This window comes from Hylobates moloch, unplaced genomic scaffold, assembly GCF_009828535.3.
Source record: "Hylobates moloch isolate HMO894 unplaced genomic scaffold, HMol_V3 SCAFFOLD_12, whole genome shotgun sequence".
NCBI lineage: Eukaryota > Metazoa > Chordata > Mammalia > Primates > Hylobatidae > Hylobates > Hylobates moloch.
This window is the reverse complement of record NW_026652287.1, coordinates 40,593,605-40,612,080: the sequence shown is the minus strand read 5'-3', so window position 1 is coordinate 40,612,080 and position 18,476 is coordinate 40,593,605. Positions and strand designations below refer to the sequence as shown.

The 18,476-nt window shown below is 55.3% G+C and overlaps 1 protein-coding gene across 8 annotated transcripts in view; it reads right to left on the bottom strand.

Annotated features, from left to right (window-relative positions):
• Positions 1-18,402, bottom strand: part of PNPLA6 (patatin like phospholipase domain containing 6) — a 27,670-nt gene extending 9,268 nt beyond the window's left edge. For 2 of the 8 annotated variants that reach the window (XM_032169467.2, XM_032169469.2), the window contains exons 1-21: positions 18,287-18,402; positions 17,623-17,775; positions 16,947-17,015; positions 16,504-16,591; positions 16,251-16,333; positions 15,978-16,075; positions 12,114-12,254; positions 11,864-12,023; positions 11,464-11,544; positions 11,122-11,250; positions 10,739-10,819; positions 10,483-10,645; positions 10,108-10,191; positions 9,503-9,612; positions 9,245-9,412; positions 9,089-9,166; positions 2,669-2,874; positions 2,351-2,482; positions 2,140-2,263; positions 1,674-1,787; positions 1,351-1,426 (exon numbers count right to left, since the gene is read on the bottom strand). In XM_032169467.2, the coding sequence (XP_032025358.1) occupies positions 1,351-1,426; positions 1,674-1,787; positions 2,140-2,263; positions 2,351-2,482; positions 2,669-2,874; positions 9,089-9,166; positions 9,245-9,412; positions 9,503-9,612; positions 10,108-10,191; positions 10,483-10,645; positions 10,739-10,819; positions 11,122-11,250; positions 11,464-11,544; positions 11,864-12,023; positions 12,114-12,254; positions 15,978-16,075; positions 16,251-16,333; positions 16,504-16,591; positions 16,947-16,973 (2,143 nt within the window). In that variant the 5' untranslated portion in view covers positions 16,974-17,015; positions 17,623-17,775; positions 18,287-18,402. Of the gene's footprint in view, positions 1-1,350; positions 1,427-1,673; positions 1,788-2,139; positions 2,264-2,350; positions 2,483-2,668; positions 2,875-9,088; positions 9,167-9,244; positions 9,413-9,502; positions 9,613-10,107; positions 10,192-10,482; positions 10,646-10,738; positions 10,820-11,121; positions 11,251-11,463; positions 11,545-11,863; positions 12,024-12,113; positions 12,255-15,977; positions 16,076-16,250; positions 16,334-16,503; positions 16,808-16,946; positions 17,016-17,622; positions 17,798-18,081; positions 18,149-18,286 lie in introns of those variants that run through there. The other 6 variants (XM_032169468.2, XM_058425166.1, XM_058425167.1 and 3 more) reach the window with 6 other exon arrangements.
• Positions 18,403-18,476: the final 74 nt, after the last annotated feature.

The window sequence follows — 18,476 nt, the reverse complement described above, 5'->3', positions numbered from 1 at the left end:
TTTTTTTTTTTTTTTTTTTTTTTTTTGAGACAGAGTCTTTCTTTGTCCCCCAGGCTGGAGTGCAGTGGCGCGATCTCGGCTCACCGCAACCTCCACCTCCTGGGTTCACGCCATTCTCCTGCCTCAGCCTCCTGAGTAGCTGGGACTACAGGCGCCCGCCAACACGCCCGGCTAATTTTTTTTTGTATTTTTAGTAGAGACGGGGTTTCACCGTGTTAGCCAGGATGGTCTCGATCTCCTGACCTCGTGATCCACCCGCCTCAGCCTCCCAAAGTGCTGGGATTACAGGCTTGAGCCACCGCGCCCGGCCTCAGCCTCTGTAATTTCTTAATGATGTCTTTTCTGCCACTACTGCCCTGCCCCCGCTTCGGAGGATCTAGGGGTCAGGGCCAATTGGGTAGAGCCCTTGGAGGGAAAAGGGGTATCTAGGTTGCTGCGCTGGCCCAGAATTTGGCCGCCACAGTGTAGAAACTCAGGCCCGCATTTCAGCAGGCCTCCAACCCCACCGCACGCCCCATTCTGTTCTAGCTCATTGAAGCCACAGGCTGAGACAGAGGGCTACATCTCCCAGCATGCTGTAACTTCAGAAGGCAAGGTGCCCAGAGTCCTAAACAATCCACAGACTATTTTCCATCATGGTATGGGGAGTTTTGTTTGTTTGCTGTTTTATTTTTTCTGAAACAGGCTCTAGCTCTGTCGTCCCAGCTGGAGTACAGTGGCACGATCACGGCTCACTGTAGCCTCGACCTCCGGGCTCAAGCAATCAATCCTCCCGCCTCAGCCTCCCGAGTGGCTGAGACTACAGGCATGTGTCACCACGCCCAGCTAATGTTTGAAATTTTTGTAGAGACGGGGGTCCTACTATGTTGCCCAGGCTGGTTTCAAACTCAATCTCCTGGGCTCAAGCGATCCTCCTGCCTCGGCCTCCCAAAGTGCTGAGATTACAGGCATAAGCCAGCATGCCCGGCCCTGCCATCATATTCTGATCTAGGACTCCCTTTCTCTCAACGTCCAGGCCGTGGACTTCCCCAGCAAGCCCTGACTCCCGGGCAGACTCCGCCGACTCCACCGCCTAAGACTCCCTCTCCGGCACCACTGATTTACTTTCGAGCCCATTAACTAGCACGCCCAGGGTCGAGGACTCCGTTTCCCGGCATGCTTAGGAACACGAACTCCATTCCCCAGAATGCTCTGCACCTCGGTCCTACTTAGGGTTTGAAACCCTCAGGGGCACGATTTCTTCGCGGAACTCCATTTCCCAGCATCCCTCAGGAAAGAAGACTTCCCTCCCAGCATGGTCTGGACGCCGGACTACAACTCCCAGCACGCTCTGGGCCGGCCGGCTCTCACCTGGGAAGGGTCCTTGCAGCTGCTGCAAATTCCCTAGAATTTTCTGGCTCAGTAGGTGGATAAGGCGGGTCACGACCTGGGGGCGTTGGAGGTCGGCATTTCAGTGAGACCTGGGAAGCGGCTGTCCAGGTCCCACCTCTCCCTCCTATGCCGGGGCTCCTGGGTCCCCGTTACCTGGGTCCCACCCCTAAGAGCCCCCGCCCTCACTCTCTCGCTTCGGCCCCGCCCTTGACCCGCCTACCTGGAAGCCCCGCCCACACACTAGGCCCGGGCCCCCCGGGGTCCCGCCTCCGCCTCTCTGCCCCGCCCACAACAGGCCGCACCTGCGGGTACCGGCGTTTGATGTGACCCAAGGTGCCCTCGGGAAGCTTGGCCAGTTCCGTGTCGCGCACCGCGTGCACCGTCGTGGCTCGCGGCTGCCGGGTCAGTGCCTCCACCTGGGGGGCCGCGTGCATGATTGGGGCTGCTTGGGTGGGGAATGGGGAGGCGGAAGATGGGTGGAAAGGGGGCTGTACTGCCCCATCTAGGGCTCCCCTGCAATGGGGGTGTAGGGAAGCAAGCCTCGCTCGCTACCCATTAGAGCTCTGGGCAGGGGGAGAGGACAGGGATCCACGACAGGCGGAATCCCCTTTTCCGACGAAATGAGGTCTGGGCGGGGAGTGGACTGGGTGACGTCAGAGGTCGGGAGCTGCATTCACCACTCTCTGGATTACCCGGGATGATGTGTGTGCGTTGTCGAGGGACGGGCCTGGAAAAGGCCAGAGGTCAGTGGGTGGGGGTCGCGCTCACCACACCGATGAGGTCGCCACGGCCGTACTCGCCCACCAGCTCCTTCTTGCCACTGCCTCGCTGGATCACGCTACGCAGCCGCCCATTGAGCACGATGTAAGTGCAGTCGGAGCGGTCGCCCTGCCTGAGTGGGCGTGGGGGTCAGCAAGGTCTGACCACCCCCAGGTCCCAACCCCTAGGCGGGGCCTGAGCAGCGCGGTGGGAGCTGCACCTGTACAGCGCGCGTCCCGCCTCCACTGCCGTCCAGTCGATGGCGAAGTCCATTTGGCGCACGAAGGGCGACATCCTGGCTGCCACCGTGTGCGCTGCGCTCAGCACCACACTGGGCTGTGCGCGCATGATCCTGCAGGAACAGACTTGAGATGAAAGAGGAAGGCCTCAAAATTGTCCTACACCGGCGCTGGAAGGCCAGATATGGGGGCTCCCTTCTGCTCTTCCAGGAGTGAAGGTTGAGGGATGGGGTTCTGGCCACTCCCACGAGTTGGGGTCCTCCGAGTGCCACCCCCACTCCAACCTCGGGCTGTCATACTCATAGAAGTCGGACTTGGAGATCCGCAGGAAGGTGCAATCGCGCTGGGCTCGCAGTGTGAAGATGAGAGGTTCGCCAGTGAGCACCGCCAGCTGCCCCACCAGCTCCCCGGGCTGCGCTACGAACAGGCACACGTCCTCCGCCTTGTCGATCATGCGCTGGTACACGTGCAGGCAGCCCCAGAGCACGAAGTGCAGGCTCACGTCCTGTGAGGGCAGGGGATGTGATGAACACAGAACCCGGACAGCGTGGACCCCAGCTCAGGTCAATGTGCCCCCACAGGAAAAAATTAAAGAAGAAAGGAAGGGTTAAGAAAAATATGAAGGCACAGGGCGCGGTGGCTCACGGCTGTAATCCCAGCGCTTTGGGAGGCCAAGGCAGGGGGATCACTTGAGGCCAGGAGTTCAAGACCAGCCTGGCCAACGTGGCGAAACCCGTCTCTACTAAAATAAAAAAAATTAGCTGGGCGTCGTGGCACATGTCTGTAATTCCAGCTACTCAGGAAGCTGCGGCAAGAGAATTGCCTGAACCGGGAAGGCAGAGGTTGCAGTGAGCTGAGGTCATGCCCCTGCACTCCAGCCTGGACGACAGAGTGAGACACTGTCTTAAAAAAAAAGAAAGAAAAAAAAAGAAAAACATGAAGGAGAGAATACAGACTTTGGATATGAGCAGCATCTATATACAAATATAAATACATATAAAAATATTTTTACATATTTATATATAGATGAGCAGCCTGTCTCTCTCTCTCTCTCTCTCTCTCTCTCTCTCTATATATATATATATATATATATGTATGTTCCGTATACCCAGGATTCAACCAACCTTGGATCTAAAATATTCAGGAAAAAAAATTGCATCTGCACTGACCATTTACAGACTATTTTTCCTCATTATTTCCTAAATAATACAGTATAATGACTTTACATAGCATTTACATTGTATTAGGTATTATAAGTAATCTCCAGATGATTTAAAGCAAGCTTGCCCAACCGGCTGCCCATGGGCTGCATGTGGCCCAGGATGGCTTCAAATTCGGCCCAACACAAATTCATAAACTTTCTTAAAACATTATGAAATTTTTTTTGCGATTTTTTTCTTTTAGCTCATCAGCTATCTTTAGTGTTTGTTTTGTTTTGTTTTTGTTTTTGTTTTGTTTTGAGACGGTGTTTTGCTCTGTCACTCAGGCTGGAGTGCAGTGGTGCAAACTCGGCTCACTGTAACCTCTACCTCCAGAGTTCAAGTGATTCTCCTGCCTCAGCCTCCCGAGTAGCTGGGATTAAAGGTGCCTGCCACACGCCCGGCTAATTTGTGTATTTTTAGTAGAAACGGGGTTTCACCATGTTGGCCAGGCTGGTCTCAAACTCACTCGTGACCTCAGTGATCCACCCGCCTCGGCCTCTCAAAGAGCTGGGATTACAGGTGTGTGTCACTACGCCCAACTAGTGTTAGTGTATTTTATGTGTGGCCCAAGACAATTCTTCTTTTTCCAATGTGGCCCAGGGAAGCCAAAAGATTGGACACCCCTGATTTAAAGTATACTGAAGGGGCTGGGTGTGGTGGCCCACAACTGTAATCCCAGCATTTGAGAGGCCGAGGTGCGAAGATCGCTTGAGCCCAGGAGTTCGAGACCAGCCTGGGCAACATAGTGAGACCCTGTCTCTACAAAAAAAAAAAAAATTTGTTTAATTAGCCAGGCATGGTAGCATGTGTCTATAGTCCTGGCTACTCTGGAGGCTGAGGCAGGAGGATTGCTTGAGCCTAGATGTTTGAGGTTGCGGTGAGCTATGATAGCATCACTACACTCCAGCCTGGGCTACAGTGCAAGACCCCGTCACTAAAATAAATTAAAGGCCAGGTGCGGTGGCTCACGCCTGCAATCCCAGCATTTTGGCAGGCCAAGGCAGAAGGATCGCTTGATAGTTTGAGCCCAGGAGTTGGAGACCAGCCTGGGCAACATAGCGAGACCCCCATCTCTAAAAAAAATAGAGTAAAATGGGCAAAAGATCTGAATAGAAACTTCTCCAAAGAAGATATAGAAATGGCCAATAGGCACATAAAAAGCTGTTTGACGTCAAGTCATTAGAGAAATGCAAAGCAAAACCACAATGAGATACTACACTTCACACCCACAAAGATGGCTAGAATTACAAAGTGTTAGAGAGAATGTGGAGAGACTGGAATTCACATACACTGCCAGTGGAAATGTCAAATGGTGCCACTGCTTTGGAAAACAGTCTAGCAAACAAACAAACAAAAACACAGTGCTTAAAAAAATTAAAAATAGAGGCTGGCCATGGTGGTTCACATCTGTAATCCCTTTGAGCCGTGGTGGCTCACATCTGTAAGCACTTTGGGAAGCTGAGGTGGACGGATCACTTGAGGTCAGGAGTTCAAGACCAGCCTGACCAATATGGTGAAACCGTGTCTCTACTAAAAATACAAAAATTAGCTGGGAGTGGCAGTGTGTGCCTGTAATCCCAGCTACTCGGGAGACTGAGACAGGAGAATTGCTTGAACCTAGGAGGCAGAGGTTGCAGTGAGCTGAGATCACGCCATTGCACTCCAGCGTGGGCGACGTAGCGAGACTCCCTCTTAAAAAAAAAAAAATAGAGTTGGCTTATAACCCAGCAATTCAACTCCTAGGTATACACCCAAGAGAAATGAAAACACATGTCCAAGCACTTTTGGAGGCCAAGGTGGGAAGATCATTTGGGCCCAGGAGTTCGAGACCAGCCTGGGAAACATAATGAGACTCCACCTTTAAAAAAAATAAATAAAACATATGTCTACACAGAAACCCTTACATAAGTCCGGGTGCAGTGGCTCATGCCTGTAATTCCAGCACTTTAGGAGGCTGAGTCAGGCGGATCACCTGAGGTCAGGAGTTTGAGACCATCCTGGCCAACATGGCGAAACCCCATCTCTACTAAAAATACAAAAATTAGGTGGGCATGGCCGGGTGCGGTGGCTTATGCCTGCCTCAGCTTCCCGTGTAGCTGGGACCACAGGCATGTACCACCACGCCTGGCTAATTTTTTTTGTTTGTTTTTTGTAGAGACTGGGTTTTGCCATGTTGCCCAGGCTGGTCTCAAACTCCTGGACTCAAGAGATCCTCCCGCCGCGGCCTTCAAAAGCACTGGGATTACAGGCGTGAGCCACTGTGCCCAGTCTAAAGTATATACTTTAAATGGGTAAATCGTACAGTACATGAATTATAGCTCAATAAAACCATTACACCCCCCAAAAAAATATTGTTTCACTTGAGGCCCACTGACTTCCTTTTTTATTTCTTAGAGATCAACCTATTTCTTATCACCACACAACATTTGCACAAGCTCTTCCTTCTGTCTAGAAAGACCTTTCCTCCCACCTGCACCCAGTTTGTTCCTCCCCCTCCTTCCTTCTTAGGTCATACCCTTAGAGGTGCCACCCTAAGCCAGACTTTGTAGTGCCAAGGTCATCTCTTTTGTAGCACTAAGCACTTATGATTTTACAAGAATTTGTGTAATCCTTTGAGTCATGTCTCTCAGAATACTGTGGGCTGCCCAAGGGCAGGGACCACTAAGGGCTTTCCCTGCCCACTTTTTTTTTTTTTTTGAGACAGGGTCTCACTCTGTCGCCCAGGCTGGAGGGCAGGGGTGCGATCTCAGCTCACTGCAACCTGTCTCCTGAGTTCAAGCAATTCTCCTGCCTCAGGCTCCCGAGTAGCTGGGACTACAGGCGCCCGCCACCACGCCTGGCTAATTTTTGAATTTTTAGTAGAGATGGGGTTTCACCATGTTGGCCAGGATGGTCTCGAACTCCTGACCCCAAGTGATCTGCTCACCTTGGCCTCCCAAGGTGCTGGGATTACAGGCGTGAGCCACCATGCCCAGCCCCTTTCCTGCCTCTTGTCCAGCCGGCAGCACACGGTTTGAGATGGGGCAAATGCTGGATAAACACATGTTTCTTTTTTGGGTAGCCTGACCAGCTAGACACCTTCCTGTTCCACTCCTTTATAAATAAGGAACTGAAACCGCCCAGAAATGGAGAGATTCCTTCTTTATTCACCACACCAACCTGTCTGGCACCCAGTGAAGCTCCACCTGCCAAAACACTGCAGGGACCCCTGGGTGAGGCACAGTCCCAGGAGATATAAACACATGCTGGAACCTTCTAAGACAGAATTTCCAGACTGTGGCCAGGTGCAGTGGCTCATGCCTGTAATCCCAGCACTTTGGGAGGCTGAGGTGAGTGGATCACTTGAGGCCAGGAGTTTGAGACAAGCCTGGCCAACATGGTGAAACCCTGTCTCTACTAAAACTACAAAAATTAGCCAGGCGTGGTGGCACGTGCCTATAGTCCCAGCTTCTAGGGAGGCTGAGGTGGGAGAATCACTTGAATCCGGGAGGCAGAGGTTGCAGTGAGCCAAGATCGCACTGCAGTGCTCCAGCCTGGGCAACAGAGCGAGACTCCGTCTCAAAAAAAAAAAAGTTTCAAGGAGAAGCACAGGAGAGCAAGGAGTACCTAACAAAAGTCCTGCCAACCCAGAGAAGCTCTGACGGGCTGCAGACCAGCTTGGTCCACTGACAGGCCAGAGCTGGGTTGTGGTCAATAGTCGCCCAGATAAGCAGGGCCCAGGGGCCCCCAAAGAAGCCACGAGGTAAACTTACTTCCTCAGCTATACTAAGAACAGCTGGCGAAAGCCTCGACTTCCTCTCCAGAAAAGAGCCCATCCCTGCCATGGGTGGTTCAAGGGGACAGCAGAGTCACTGGGTCAAGTGACACAGCAACACCCCAGCCGGCTAACAGTGGGGCCACAGCTCCCACCCCACCCCAACCTGCCCCAGGCTTCTCTCCCCCGAGCCTGGGGCAGTGCTGGGGTCCCAGTGCCTATGACAGCTCGCTGTCACCTCAGGCCCCTCCTCACTGTAAGCTGCTGCTAAACTCCCTCCCTGGCCGCTTGTCACTCTTGCAAACCCCGCACTGTGGATAATGGACTGGATGGTTCTGGCCTGCTGCTCTGTACATTTGAGCATCCCTGGTCTCTACCCACCAGGTGTCAGGAACAGCACCCTGTGAAATCCTAACAATCAAAAATGTCTCAGTAGGCTAGGTTCGGTGGTTCATGCCTGTAATCCCAGCTCTTTGGGAGGCCGAGGCAGGCAGATCACCTGAGGTCAGGAGTTTGAGACCAGCCTGGCCAACATAGCGAAACCCCATCTCTACTAAAAATATAAAAATTAGCCAGGTGTGGTGGCACAACCCTGTAATCCCAGCTACTCGGGAGGCTGAGGCAGGAGAATTGCTTGAACCCAGGAGGCAGAGGTTGCAGTGAGCTGAGACTGTGCCACTGCACTCCAGCCTGGGCAACAAGAGTAAAACTCTGTCTCAAACAAACAAACAAACAAACAAAAAAAAAAAAAAAAAAAAAAAAAAAAGCCTGGTATAGTGGCTCACGCCTGTAATCCCAGCACTTTGGAAGGCCGAGGCGGGCGGATCATGAGGTCAGGAGATCGAGACCATCCTGGCTAACACGGTGAAACTCCCTCCCTAGTAAAAATACAAAAAATTAGCCGGGCGTGGTGGTGGGCGCCTGTAGTCCCAGCTACTCGGGAGGCTGAGACAGGAGAATGGCGTGAATCTGGGAGGCAGAGCTTGCAGTGAGTCGAGACCACGCCACTGCACTCCAGCCTGGGTGACAGAGGGAAGCTCTGTCTCAAAAAAAAAAAAAAAAGTCTCACTGGGGTTTCTGCAAACTGGGCATCTCTTCTTTATTACCCTATTCCACTGATGAGGAAGCAGAGAACTTTCTAGATCATCTGCCACACTCTGGGGGCAGTGTGTGGGTTTCAACTTTCCTCTTCTTCTTCCTCCTCCTCCTCCTCCTACCCTGGGGCTTCCTGCCTTTCAGCTGGTAGTTGGGTCACTAACCCTTGATGGGCCTCAGTTTCCCCATATGGACAGTGGACAGAATGGTGGCATACATTTTCCTACACATCCTGGGTGCCACCGCAAGGGCTGGTTCATGGCCTTCTGGGGCCAGATGGTGATTTGTAGCCATTTATTGAGCCCCTATCCTGGCAGCGGTCAGCGTAAGAAGCAGACACGTTAGTGAATACTGCAGGATCAGAAGTTCAGAAAACAGAATTACAGGAAGAGACAGGGCAGGCAGGACAGATCTCGGAGTTGGGGTCCTAGGGCAAAAGGTTCAGGGGTCACAGGTGAAGGGTTGACAGGTCCAGAGGACATAGGGTGGGGTTAGGGGGTGGGGGTCACAGAACCCAAGGGTTAGAGGTTGGAAATGATAGGATGAGAAAGGTCTGCTTCTATGGGAGAAGGTGCTGGTCTTACAGTCAAAGGGCAGGGATCAGAGGTCACAGAAGCCATAGGGAATGATCTCAGGTGGCATGGTTACAGGTCAGGGGTCAGCCTCACCTGGTCTCCCTGGCGGGCAATGATGGTGCCGGCTTTGGCGTGGTGCAGCAAGACTCGGCTGTTCAGGAGGGAGGGGTCCTGGGGAGGGATGGGGGTTGAGATGGGCGCAGCCAGGCCTCCCTTGCGCCCTGTGCCCAGCTCCCCTCGGCTGCCCACCTCAATCCGCATCAGCTTGGCCAGCTCCCGCTTTGCTGCCTCGAAGATGCTGCTGGTCTGGCGGCCCTGGTAGGGCCCAAAGGGGCAGCCATCGGTGGCCGACTCATCCTCACAGTAGCTGTATTCACAGGCACCTGCCGGCTGCTCACGAGGCTCCTGAGTGGGGGTCTGAGTGGGGCAGGCTTGTGACCTCCTGATGCTCCCTCCCAGCCACCTTCCCCTGCGGGCTCCACCACTGGCCAGGGTCCCAGGCCTTACCCGAGCGAGGGCTGCCTGGGACCCCCCGGAGGCCTCTTCCTGCAGGGACACGGAGATCCGGCCACGCTCATAGGCCATGTCGAAGTCGGAGCGGGGGCCACCCTGCAAACCTGCAGGTGGGCAGGGGGGCAACAAAAGCCATAAAGATGAGAGTAAGATTTTTTTTAAATGAGCCAGGTGTAGCAGTGCAGGCCTGTAGTTCCAGCTATTTGGGAGGCTGGGGCTGGAGGATCACTTGAGCACAGGAGTTCGAGGCTGCAGTGAGCTATGACAGCACCACTGCACTCTAGCCTGGGAGACAGGTCTCAAAAGAAAAGAAAAAGATGAGAGTAACCACAGTTGCAGTCTGAGACCAATGGATACCAATGTGCCATGGGCCACTGCTGTAGCAGACATGACTAATCAACGCCTGCACTCTCCCTCTGAATCCTTCTCAACACAGGTGGGAGAAGCACTATCTCGATGAATATCTACAAAAAAGTGCCCCGGGAAGTACTGGCAGTGTTCCCATTTCGCAGATTAAAAAAATCAAGATGGGCAGGCGGTGGACCTGGATTCAAACCTGGAAGCTCCACGGCCCTCCCCCCAGACCCAGTGCTCCAAACCTGAGATGTCCCCTGGCATGGAGACGCAGCGGCTCAGCAGAGGGGCCGAGGGGGTTTCCAGGGATGTGGGCTTCACAGGGTCCCCTGGGGGAGACACATGTTCAGGCTCCTGCCCCTCAGAGCCACTAGGAGGATTAGCAGGTTGGGAGATAAGGAGATGCTGGGGACTGATGAACTAGTTAAAGCAATTCCAGTGGGTCCTTGGGGATGAGGCCAGAGCTTCCTGGGTACCAGATAGGAGTCAGACCTGGGTGCCCAGCTATGGGGTCCCTGTGGGGCTAGACAGGGTCAGGTTGACTCTATGCAGAACTGAAAAAGAACTGAGATGGGGCTTCCTGGGAGATTGGGCTCGGCTGGCCTTGGGTCCCTGGGTACCTGTTGGTCCGGGCAGCGGGGCCCCGGTGGGATCAGGTGGCCGGCCTGGGGTCTCCCTGGGCTCGTCTGTAGCTGAGGTGCTGACCATCCTCTTGGAGCCCCGCACAGGGCTGGTGCGAGTTGGGAGGCCGGGGCTGGGGAACAGACGCAGGGGCTGGATCTCCTGGGGGCAGAGAACAGCTTGTAGCCTGTCCTGGGAGTCCTATTCTGACCTCGCCCCCATCCCCCCTGTGCTCGCTCCCCGCCACCCACTCACGTGGCTGAAGAGCTCATTGGTCAGACCCAGGTAGTTGTGCAGTGCCAGGAAGGTGACTCGCTGCAGCCGCACCATGATGATCTGCAGGGCTCCAGGGGCGTGGCCATAAGATGGGGCGGGGTCAGGGACAGGACCAGATGGTGGGCCGGGCTAGTTTGCAGCATAAGGGGTGGGGCGGGAACCAGGGAGAGACCCACAGTCTGAGGAAATGGGGCGAGGCAGCTAAGGGAGGAGTCTGCGGCTGCGGATGTCTGGCTGCTCCAGGCCGATAACCACAGCTCCAGTGCCTGCTGGCTGCTGGGCCTCGGCCCCTTGGAGCCTGGAATGGGTGGGGGCCAGGGTGGGGTCCCTCGGGGGGTGACAGGAGGCGAAGGCCCACTGACCTGCACGACCCGCACCAAGCTCTCCGGGTACTTGGTGAAGACCGCGGAGAACGCCTCCACCGGCAGGCGCAGCACCGTGGAGTCCCGGGCCGCCCGGGCAGACACGGTCCGCTGGGGATGCTGGTGACCCTGGGGGAGGGGAGGGCGTGAAGAGAGACAAGGGCAGGGGCTGCAAGTCCCCCCTCGCTACTACCCCAATCCTTCCTGGCGCCAGTCCCGTGAGGGGCCATCGGCAGCATCAGGGATGAATCAGAGATTGGGGACCCAGTGATTTCCTTCAATCTAGTCCCTTGGGTGGGACCTCGCACCCCAGCCCCCCTGCCTCAGAAACTGGTCACTCACGGTGATGACATCCAGGATGCTGAGAAGGCTGTTGACACTGTCCCCAGGAACCACTTCCTTCACCACACACTCCTTCCCGTCCTGAGACACAGGGGACCGTGGACCCTCGGTGGCCTCGCCCTGGTGACTGGCATGTCACCCCCTCAGCCATCCCAATGATCACTGACACTCCTCTTCCCTTCTCAGGGGAACCCACCAAGCCTTCCAACCAGCAGGCATCTCCCATCGTTCAATACTTGTAACTACTGAGCCACCATGCACACCAGCCCAAATGTCCTTGGTCACCCGTTCCCGACTCCCGATGACGCATGTCCAAAGACCACCAGCTCTACAGACCAATGTCTGCTGTCCATCCCCACCACCCATCCTCCTGCAGCAGCCCCTGGGGAGGCCCACTCACAGGCCCCGGCAGACAGAGCTCCAGCAGCCCGTCCTGCACCACATAGATGCTGGCATCTGGCTGGCCTGGTCGGAAGACGTAGTCACCCTGGCCCAGCCGCTGGAAGACCATGTGTCGGCAGAGCTCCAGAAAGAGCGGCTTCTCAAAGTGGCCCAGCACCCTGTTGGACAGGCGGTGGGGGACAGAGGCTGGAGGTCAGAGCGGCCCCACGTCTGCAGCCCTCCACCCCCACCTGCACCCCAACACTGACCGGACGTTCTTGAGCATATAAAGCACTTCGGAGGGCAGATGGGAGTTAGCCAGGTCGCCCTCGGTCAGGTCAGCTTCCAGCACTGCGGGTGGGGGCTCCTTCCGCTGCAGCGTGGGCGCCTCTTTCTGGATGCGCAGAATCCTGGTGGGAGGGGAGGGGTGCCGGGGGTGAGGGGGACTGGGAGAAGGCTCAGCAAACCTAAGACCCCCACATACCCCTTTCCCAAGGGCTCACGTACAGCAAACTCTGGCCCGCTGGCCAAATCAGGCCGGCCGTCAAGCGATTCTCCTGCCTCAGCCTCCCTAGTAGCTGGGATTACAGGCATGTGCCACCGTGCTTGGCTAATTTTGCATTTTTAGTAGAGACGGGGTTTCTCCGAACTACCGACCTCAGGTGATCCGCCCGACTCGGCCTCCCAAAGTGATGGGATTACAGGCATGAGCCACTGCGACCGGCCTCAGGAGTCTCGCTCTTTTACCCAGGCTGGAGTGCAGTGGTGAAATCTCGGCCCACTGCAACCTCCACCTCCCAGGCTGAAGCGATTCTCCTGCCTCAGCCTCCCAAGTAGCTGGGACTACAGGTGGGCGCCACCAAGCCTGGCTAATTTTTTGTATTTTTAGTAGAGATGGGGTTTCCCCCATGTTGGCCAGGCTGGTCTCAAACTCCTGAACTCAAGTGATCCTCCCGCTTCAGCCTCCCAAAGTGCTAGGATTACAGGTGTGAGCCACTGCACCCGGCTGGACACATTTATTTTTGTAAATAAAGTTTTATTGGTACAAAGCCACATTCATGTATTTGCATATCATTATGGCTGCTCCCATGCAGCAGAGTTGAAGAGTTGCAGTGGGGACCATATGTGGCCAGCAAAGCCTGAAACATTTACTATCTGGCCCTTTATGGAAAAACCCTATGACCCCAGACCTAAAGTTCTCTGAGATGGCCCCTCCACTAGGCATAGGCCCAAGCTGAACCCTTTAGGAAAGCAGACCCCTGACATAGCTTCCAAGATAAGGGTAGACCCAGAAATGGTACCTGTGTTTATCATGGGGGTCCTGAAATGGTCCTTCCAGTAGTCACAGAGTAGATTCCTGAGATAGTCCCCTTAACGTGAGTATGCCTTTGACATAGCTTCCAACATATGAGAAGACCGCAGATACAGCCTCTCTACTCTACGTAAACATTCCTGAGATAGACCTTCCTCCCAGTCTCAGAGAACCTTCAGACAGCTCCTCTGACGGCCACAGAGGTCCCTGAAGTAGCCCCCATTATAAGTGGAGAATCCAGAGACAGCCCCTCTGCTAATCGTGGACCTGGGACAACCCTTCCCCACAAGTCACAGTGATTGCTGAGAAAGACCCTCCACTGGCAAAAGATCCCTAGATAGACCTTGGAGGATGGGCCCCTGGGTTAAACTCAGTAAAATCAAGAAATTCAGATATAATTCCTTTTTTGGCTGGGTGTGGTGGCTCATGTCTGTAATACCAGCACTTTGGGAGGCCGAGGCAGGAAGATTGCTTGAGGCCAGGAGTTCAAGACTAGCCTAGGCAACACAGTGAGACCCCCATCTCTACAAAAAATTTAAAAATTAGCCAGGCGTGGTGGTGCATGCCCATGGTCTCAGCTACTTAACAGGCTGAGGCAGGAGAGATCTCTTGAGCCCAGGAGGTCAAGGCTGCAGTGAGCTGTGATTGTGCCACTGCACTCTAGCCTCAACAACAGAGTGTGATCCTGTCTCCAAAATAATAATAATAATTGTTATTATTATTTCTTTTTTGATCAGGGAGATCTTGAGCTAACTCTTCCCTAGGTCACAGAAAGTTAAGATAGCCCTCTGACAATCATGAAGATATCAGGGTAGTCCCTTAAGAGTGTGCAAACACTAGAGACAGCTCCTGTGATGTGGAGAAACCTGAGGTACAGACCCTCAACTGATCATGGGGAACTTTGAGATAGCCCTTCTACTCAACTCATAGAAAGCCCTGCCATTGCCGGGTTCAGTTGCTCATGCCTGTAATCCCAGCACTTTAGGAGGCTGAGGCGGACGGATCACAAGGTCAGGAGATCGAGACCATCCTGGCCAACATGGTGAAACTGCGTCTCTACTTAAAATGCAAAAATTAGCTGGGCATGGTGGCAGGCGCCTGTAGTCCCAGCTACTCTGGAGGCTGAGGCAGCAGAATCTTTTGAACCCGGGAGGCAGAGGTTGCAGTGAGCCGAGATCGCGCCACTGCACTCTAGCCTGGCGACAGAGCGAGACTCCGTCTCAAAAAAAAAAAAAAGAAAGGCCTGCCATTGCAGGACTATTGATCATGGAGAGCCCTGCCCTGGGATGAAGAAACCCTTGAGGCAGACCTCCAGGTAGACTCCATGACGCAAGGGGATCCCAGAGCCAGCACCCAGCTTGCAAAGAAGGTTGGAGAGCCTTTCTCACAGACCCTGAGATAGCTCCTTGCTGCCAACAGGGATCTCTGACGCGTCCTTCCTATATTTCTAGTGCAAGAAAATTCCTAAGATAGCCCCTACGGAATAGAAACTCCTGAGACAGCCTCCTTAGTGTGGGAAGAACTCCAAGGTCCATAACATAGGAAAGATGCCTTCTGATGTAGAGAGATGCCTGAGATAACCCCTGGAGAAGAGAGGCTGGAGGCTGGAGATAGCCCCTTTAGGAGGTCATAGAAACACAGTTACCTCGGCCGGGCGCGGTGGCTCACGCTTGTAATCCCAGCACTTTGGGAGGCCGAGGCGGGCGGATCACGAGGTCAGGAGATCGAGACCACGGTGAAACCCCGTCTCTACTAAAAATACAAAAAATTAGCCGGGCGTGGTGGCGGGCGCCTGTAGTCCCAGCTACTCGGAGAGGCTGAGGCAGGAGAATGGCGTGAACCCGGGAGGCGGAGCTTGCAGTGAGCCGAGATTGCGCCACTGCACTCCAGCCTGGGCGACAGAGCGAGACTCCGTCTCAAAAAAAAAAAAAAAAAAAAAGAAACACAGTTACCTCAGTGAGGTACCCTGGAAGAAAACCACTCATGTGAGGAGACTCATGAAATAACCTACGTGGAGACCCCTGATGTAGACCCCCCACTAAATATATGGCAAGACCGCTGAGATACTGACTTGGGAACACATAGCTCAGATACCCCAGTGGAAGGAGAACGTCACTGAGGTAGCCCTCAGGGAAGAGAGACCCTAGAGACAGCATGTCTGGTGTGGAAGAGCTCTGAGAGGAGAGTCCAGAGATGCCTGATACAGGAAGACTTTCTTTTTTTTTTTTTTTTTTTGGATAAAGTGATGAGTTCTTTTTTTTTTTTCTTTTTTTTAAAATTATTATTATCATACTTTAAGTTTTAGGGCACATGTGCACAATGTGCTGGTTTGTTACATATGTATCCATGTACCATGTTGGTATGCTGCACCCATTAACTCATCATTTAGCGTTAGGTATATCTCCTAATGCTGTCCCTCCCCTCCCCCCCCTTTTTTTTTGAGACAGAGTCTCACTCTATTGCCCAGGCTGGAGTACAGTGGCACCATCTCAGCTCACTGCAACCTCCACCTCCCAGATTCAAGTGATTCTCCTGTCTCACCCTTCTGAGTAGCTGGGATTACAGGCCCATGCCAGCACGCCCAACTAATTTTTGTATTTTTAGTAGAGATGAAGTTTTGCCATGCTGGCCAGGCTGGTCTCAAACTCCTGACCTCAGGTGATTTGCCCGCCTCAGCCTCCCAAAGTGCTGGGAATTACAGGCATGAGCCACAGCGCCCAGCCAATATGGGAAGACTTCCACAACACTTTGGTGTGGGTTGATTACTCAAAAGTCCCCTGAGATAACCCCTAATACCAGGTCACATCCAGCACAGCCTTACTTCTTGGCAATGTTGAGCATCTTCAGTTTCTTCTTCATGCGTGGCCGGGAAGTGGCGGAGACAGAGGTATCCACGAGGGAGGAGGTGGATTGTGACACCTGGGAGAATGAAGGCGGAGATGGGTCAATTGCGAATTCAGACCTTGGAGAAGAGGCAGACGGATCCAGAGGGTCTCCATCAAGGAAGGAGCGGTGGCAGACACTAAGAAGTGTAAATAGGGAAGGGGCGCGGCCTCTGTGTGGTCAGGGCGGACCCCAGGGGTCCCGGACTCACCTTCCGCATAATCTTCCGGCCATAGAACAGCACTTTGTCCCTCTTCCGGAACCGATACCGGGGGCCATCCGGGGCTGGGGTTTCTGGGGATAGGTGGGGACAGAGGCACTCCGAACTCTGTGCAGACTCCACCCTGCCAGAGCTGGGGTACCGCGAACAGACGCCAGCAAATCTCCATCTCTGCCGCCTCGGGACCCGGGCATTTGGGCCTCCCACCACACAGCCTCCCAAGAGGGGCCCCTCGGGAGCTCACTTGGCACTCGCAGCCTCCGCACCACCAGGAGGATGAGCACGGCCGTGACCACCACTGCCACTCCGGCCCCGATCATCACGCCCAGCACCTGAGGGACGAATGGCACTGGCTGCGCACCGCAAATCCGTCCCGCCGAGCCTTCCCCGGGCGCCGGGACGTCCTGGAACCCATCCCTCTCCGCCACCTTCGCCCCCGAGGAGTTCGTAGCCAGCCCGTGACTCGATGGCCCCATCTGCAGAATGGGCCAGCGCTGCTCCCTCCCCGGGGGCGCGACTCTTCCCTGAGGCCCGGCGGCCCGCAGTGCATGCCGGGAAGCGTAGTTCCGCCCGAGCGGACGCAGCGTGTTAGCGCCAGGCCGCGTAATGCGCGCTAAGCACGCCGGGAGTTGTAGTCCCCGTGGCGCCCCACGCCCGCACCTACCCGGTCCCCGCCCCACCCCTTACCATTCCAGTTTGCAGAGGAGCCTCCATCGGTTGATTCCAGCTGGACGGCCGATCTGGTAGCCCGGAGGCCTGGGAAATCAAGGAGTCGAAGGAACCCGTGCAAGTCGTCAATCTGGGCCCGCCCGTCCCCTGCCTCAAGCCCTGCCCCCAGCTCAAGCCCCGCCCTCTGGGGTGGGGGGAAGCGTCTCCACCTGCCAGGGGCGCGGCTAGAGGGGCGCTGCGGTACTAAGGGATGGAGCAAACCGACCTCCCGGCGCTGGCCAGGAGGTGAGGCGAGTGCCCGGCTTCCTGCTCTCTTCGCCTACGCGTAGGGCCTACCAGACGCCCCGCCCATCCAACCCCACTCCGGGGCCAAAGGCCGACCCGGCACCCACTGTCAGCAGCCTGCAGGCAGGTCCCCGCAGGGCACGGTCCCCTGCACCTGGTGACTTCCTCCCGGGTCACTGCCCTCTGCGGGGTTGATCAAGCCTGACCACCCGACCCCCCAGGCCGCACCCCCTACTCCGTGGAAGACTGAATGCCCCACCCCAGGAAAACTGGGGCCCGCAAACCGTGGGGTCCGGGAGTGGGCACCTAGATACTCGGCTCCCGACCCAAGCCTGCCCCGGGGAAGACCCAGGAGCTGGGAGGCACGGGAGTACTGCCGGGGCATCCGCGGAAGGCGTCTGATACCCACGTTTCAGAAGAGTCCTGGGATGCTTGGGGTGGCCTGGGCTTGCAAGGCGCTGCTGGTTTTTGCCAGGGATCTACTATCACGTAGTAGTGAAGTTACGGGGGCTCTATGGCACGGAGCATCACTGGGACTCCGGGACCGATGGTGGCGCCATTGCTGGGAGGCGTAACCAGAGACGCTGGAATTAGTGGGTGGGGATGGGGGGGTCACTGGAAAGTTACTGAGAGATTCTGAGGATTACAATACTACTGCTGGGAAAACTAGGAGGTGGGTGGGCACATTCCTGGGGTGCTTATGAGAGCGGTCCTGGGGAGGGCGTCCGGGCTCCTTGGAAGATACTGAGAGATGCTGGAATATTACTGGGATTTTTCTGGGAAGCTGAGGATGTTTCTGACACCGCTAGAGTATTAATGGAAATTCGGGGACCGGGAGATAGGAATCCTGGAGACTGCGAGTCGTTACTTGGAAAAGTCCTGGGTAGCCGGTCCTCTTCCACCCAGGGCACAGCTGGCTACCGGTGTGGAAACACCTGCCAAGACGTGGGGGTATGGGAACATCAGAAAGTCTAGAGTTAACAGGAATCGGAGGACAGATCGTGGGAAAGCGGAGGCTCGCTAATGACCCTTGAAGGGACACCCCTGCGAGGCCAACGGAAACCCAGACTCACCCAGGGGCCGCAGCCGGGGTCCACTCCGCGCCAACACCGCTAGCGTTCCGCCCGGCTCCGCAGGCGCGGCCCCTTTAAATTATTCCCTCCTAGTCGCACCGCAGTCCCTCCCGCCCCTCCCACCCCCGCGCACCGCGCCACGCTTGGAAGGCCGACTGAGGCCGCCATGCTGAGTGTGGCCGCGCCTTAA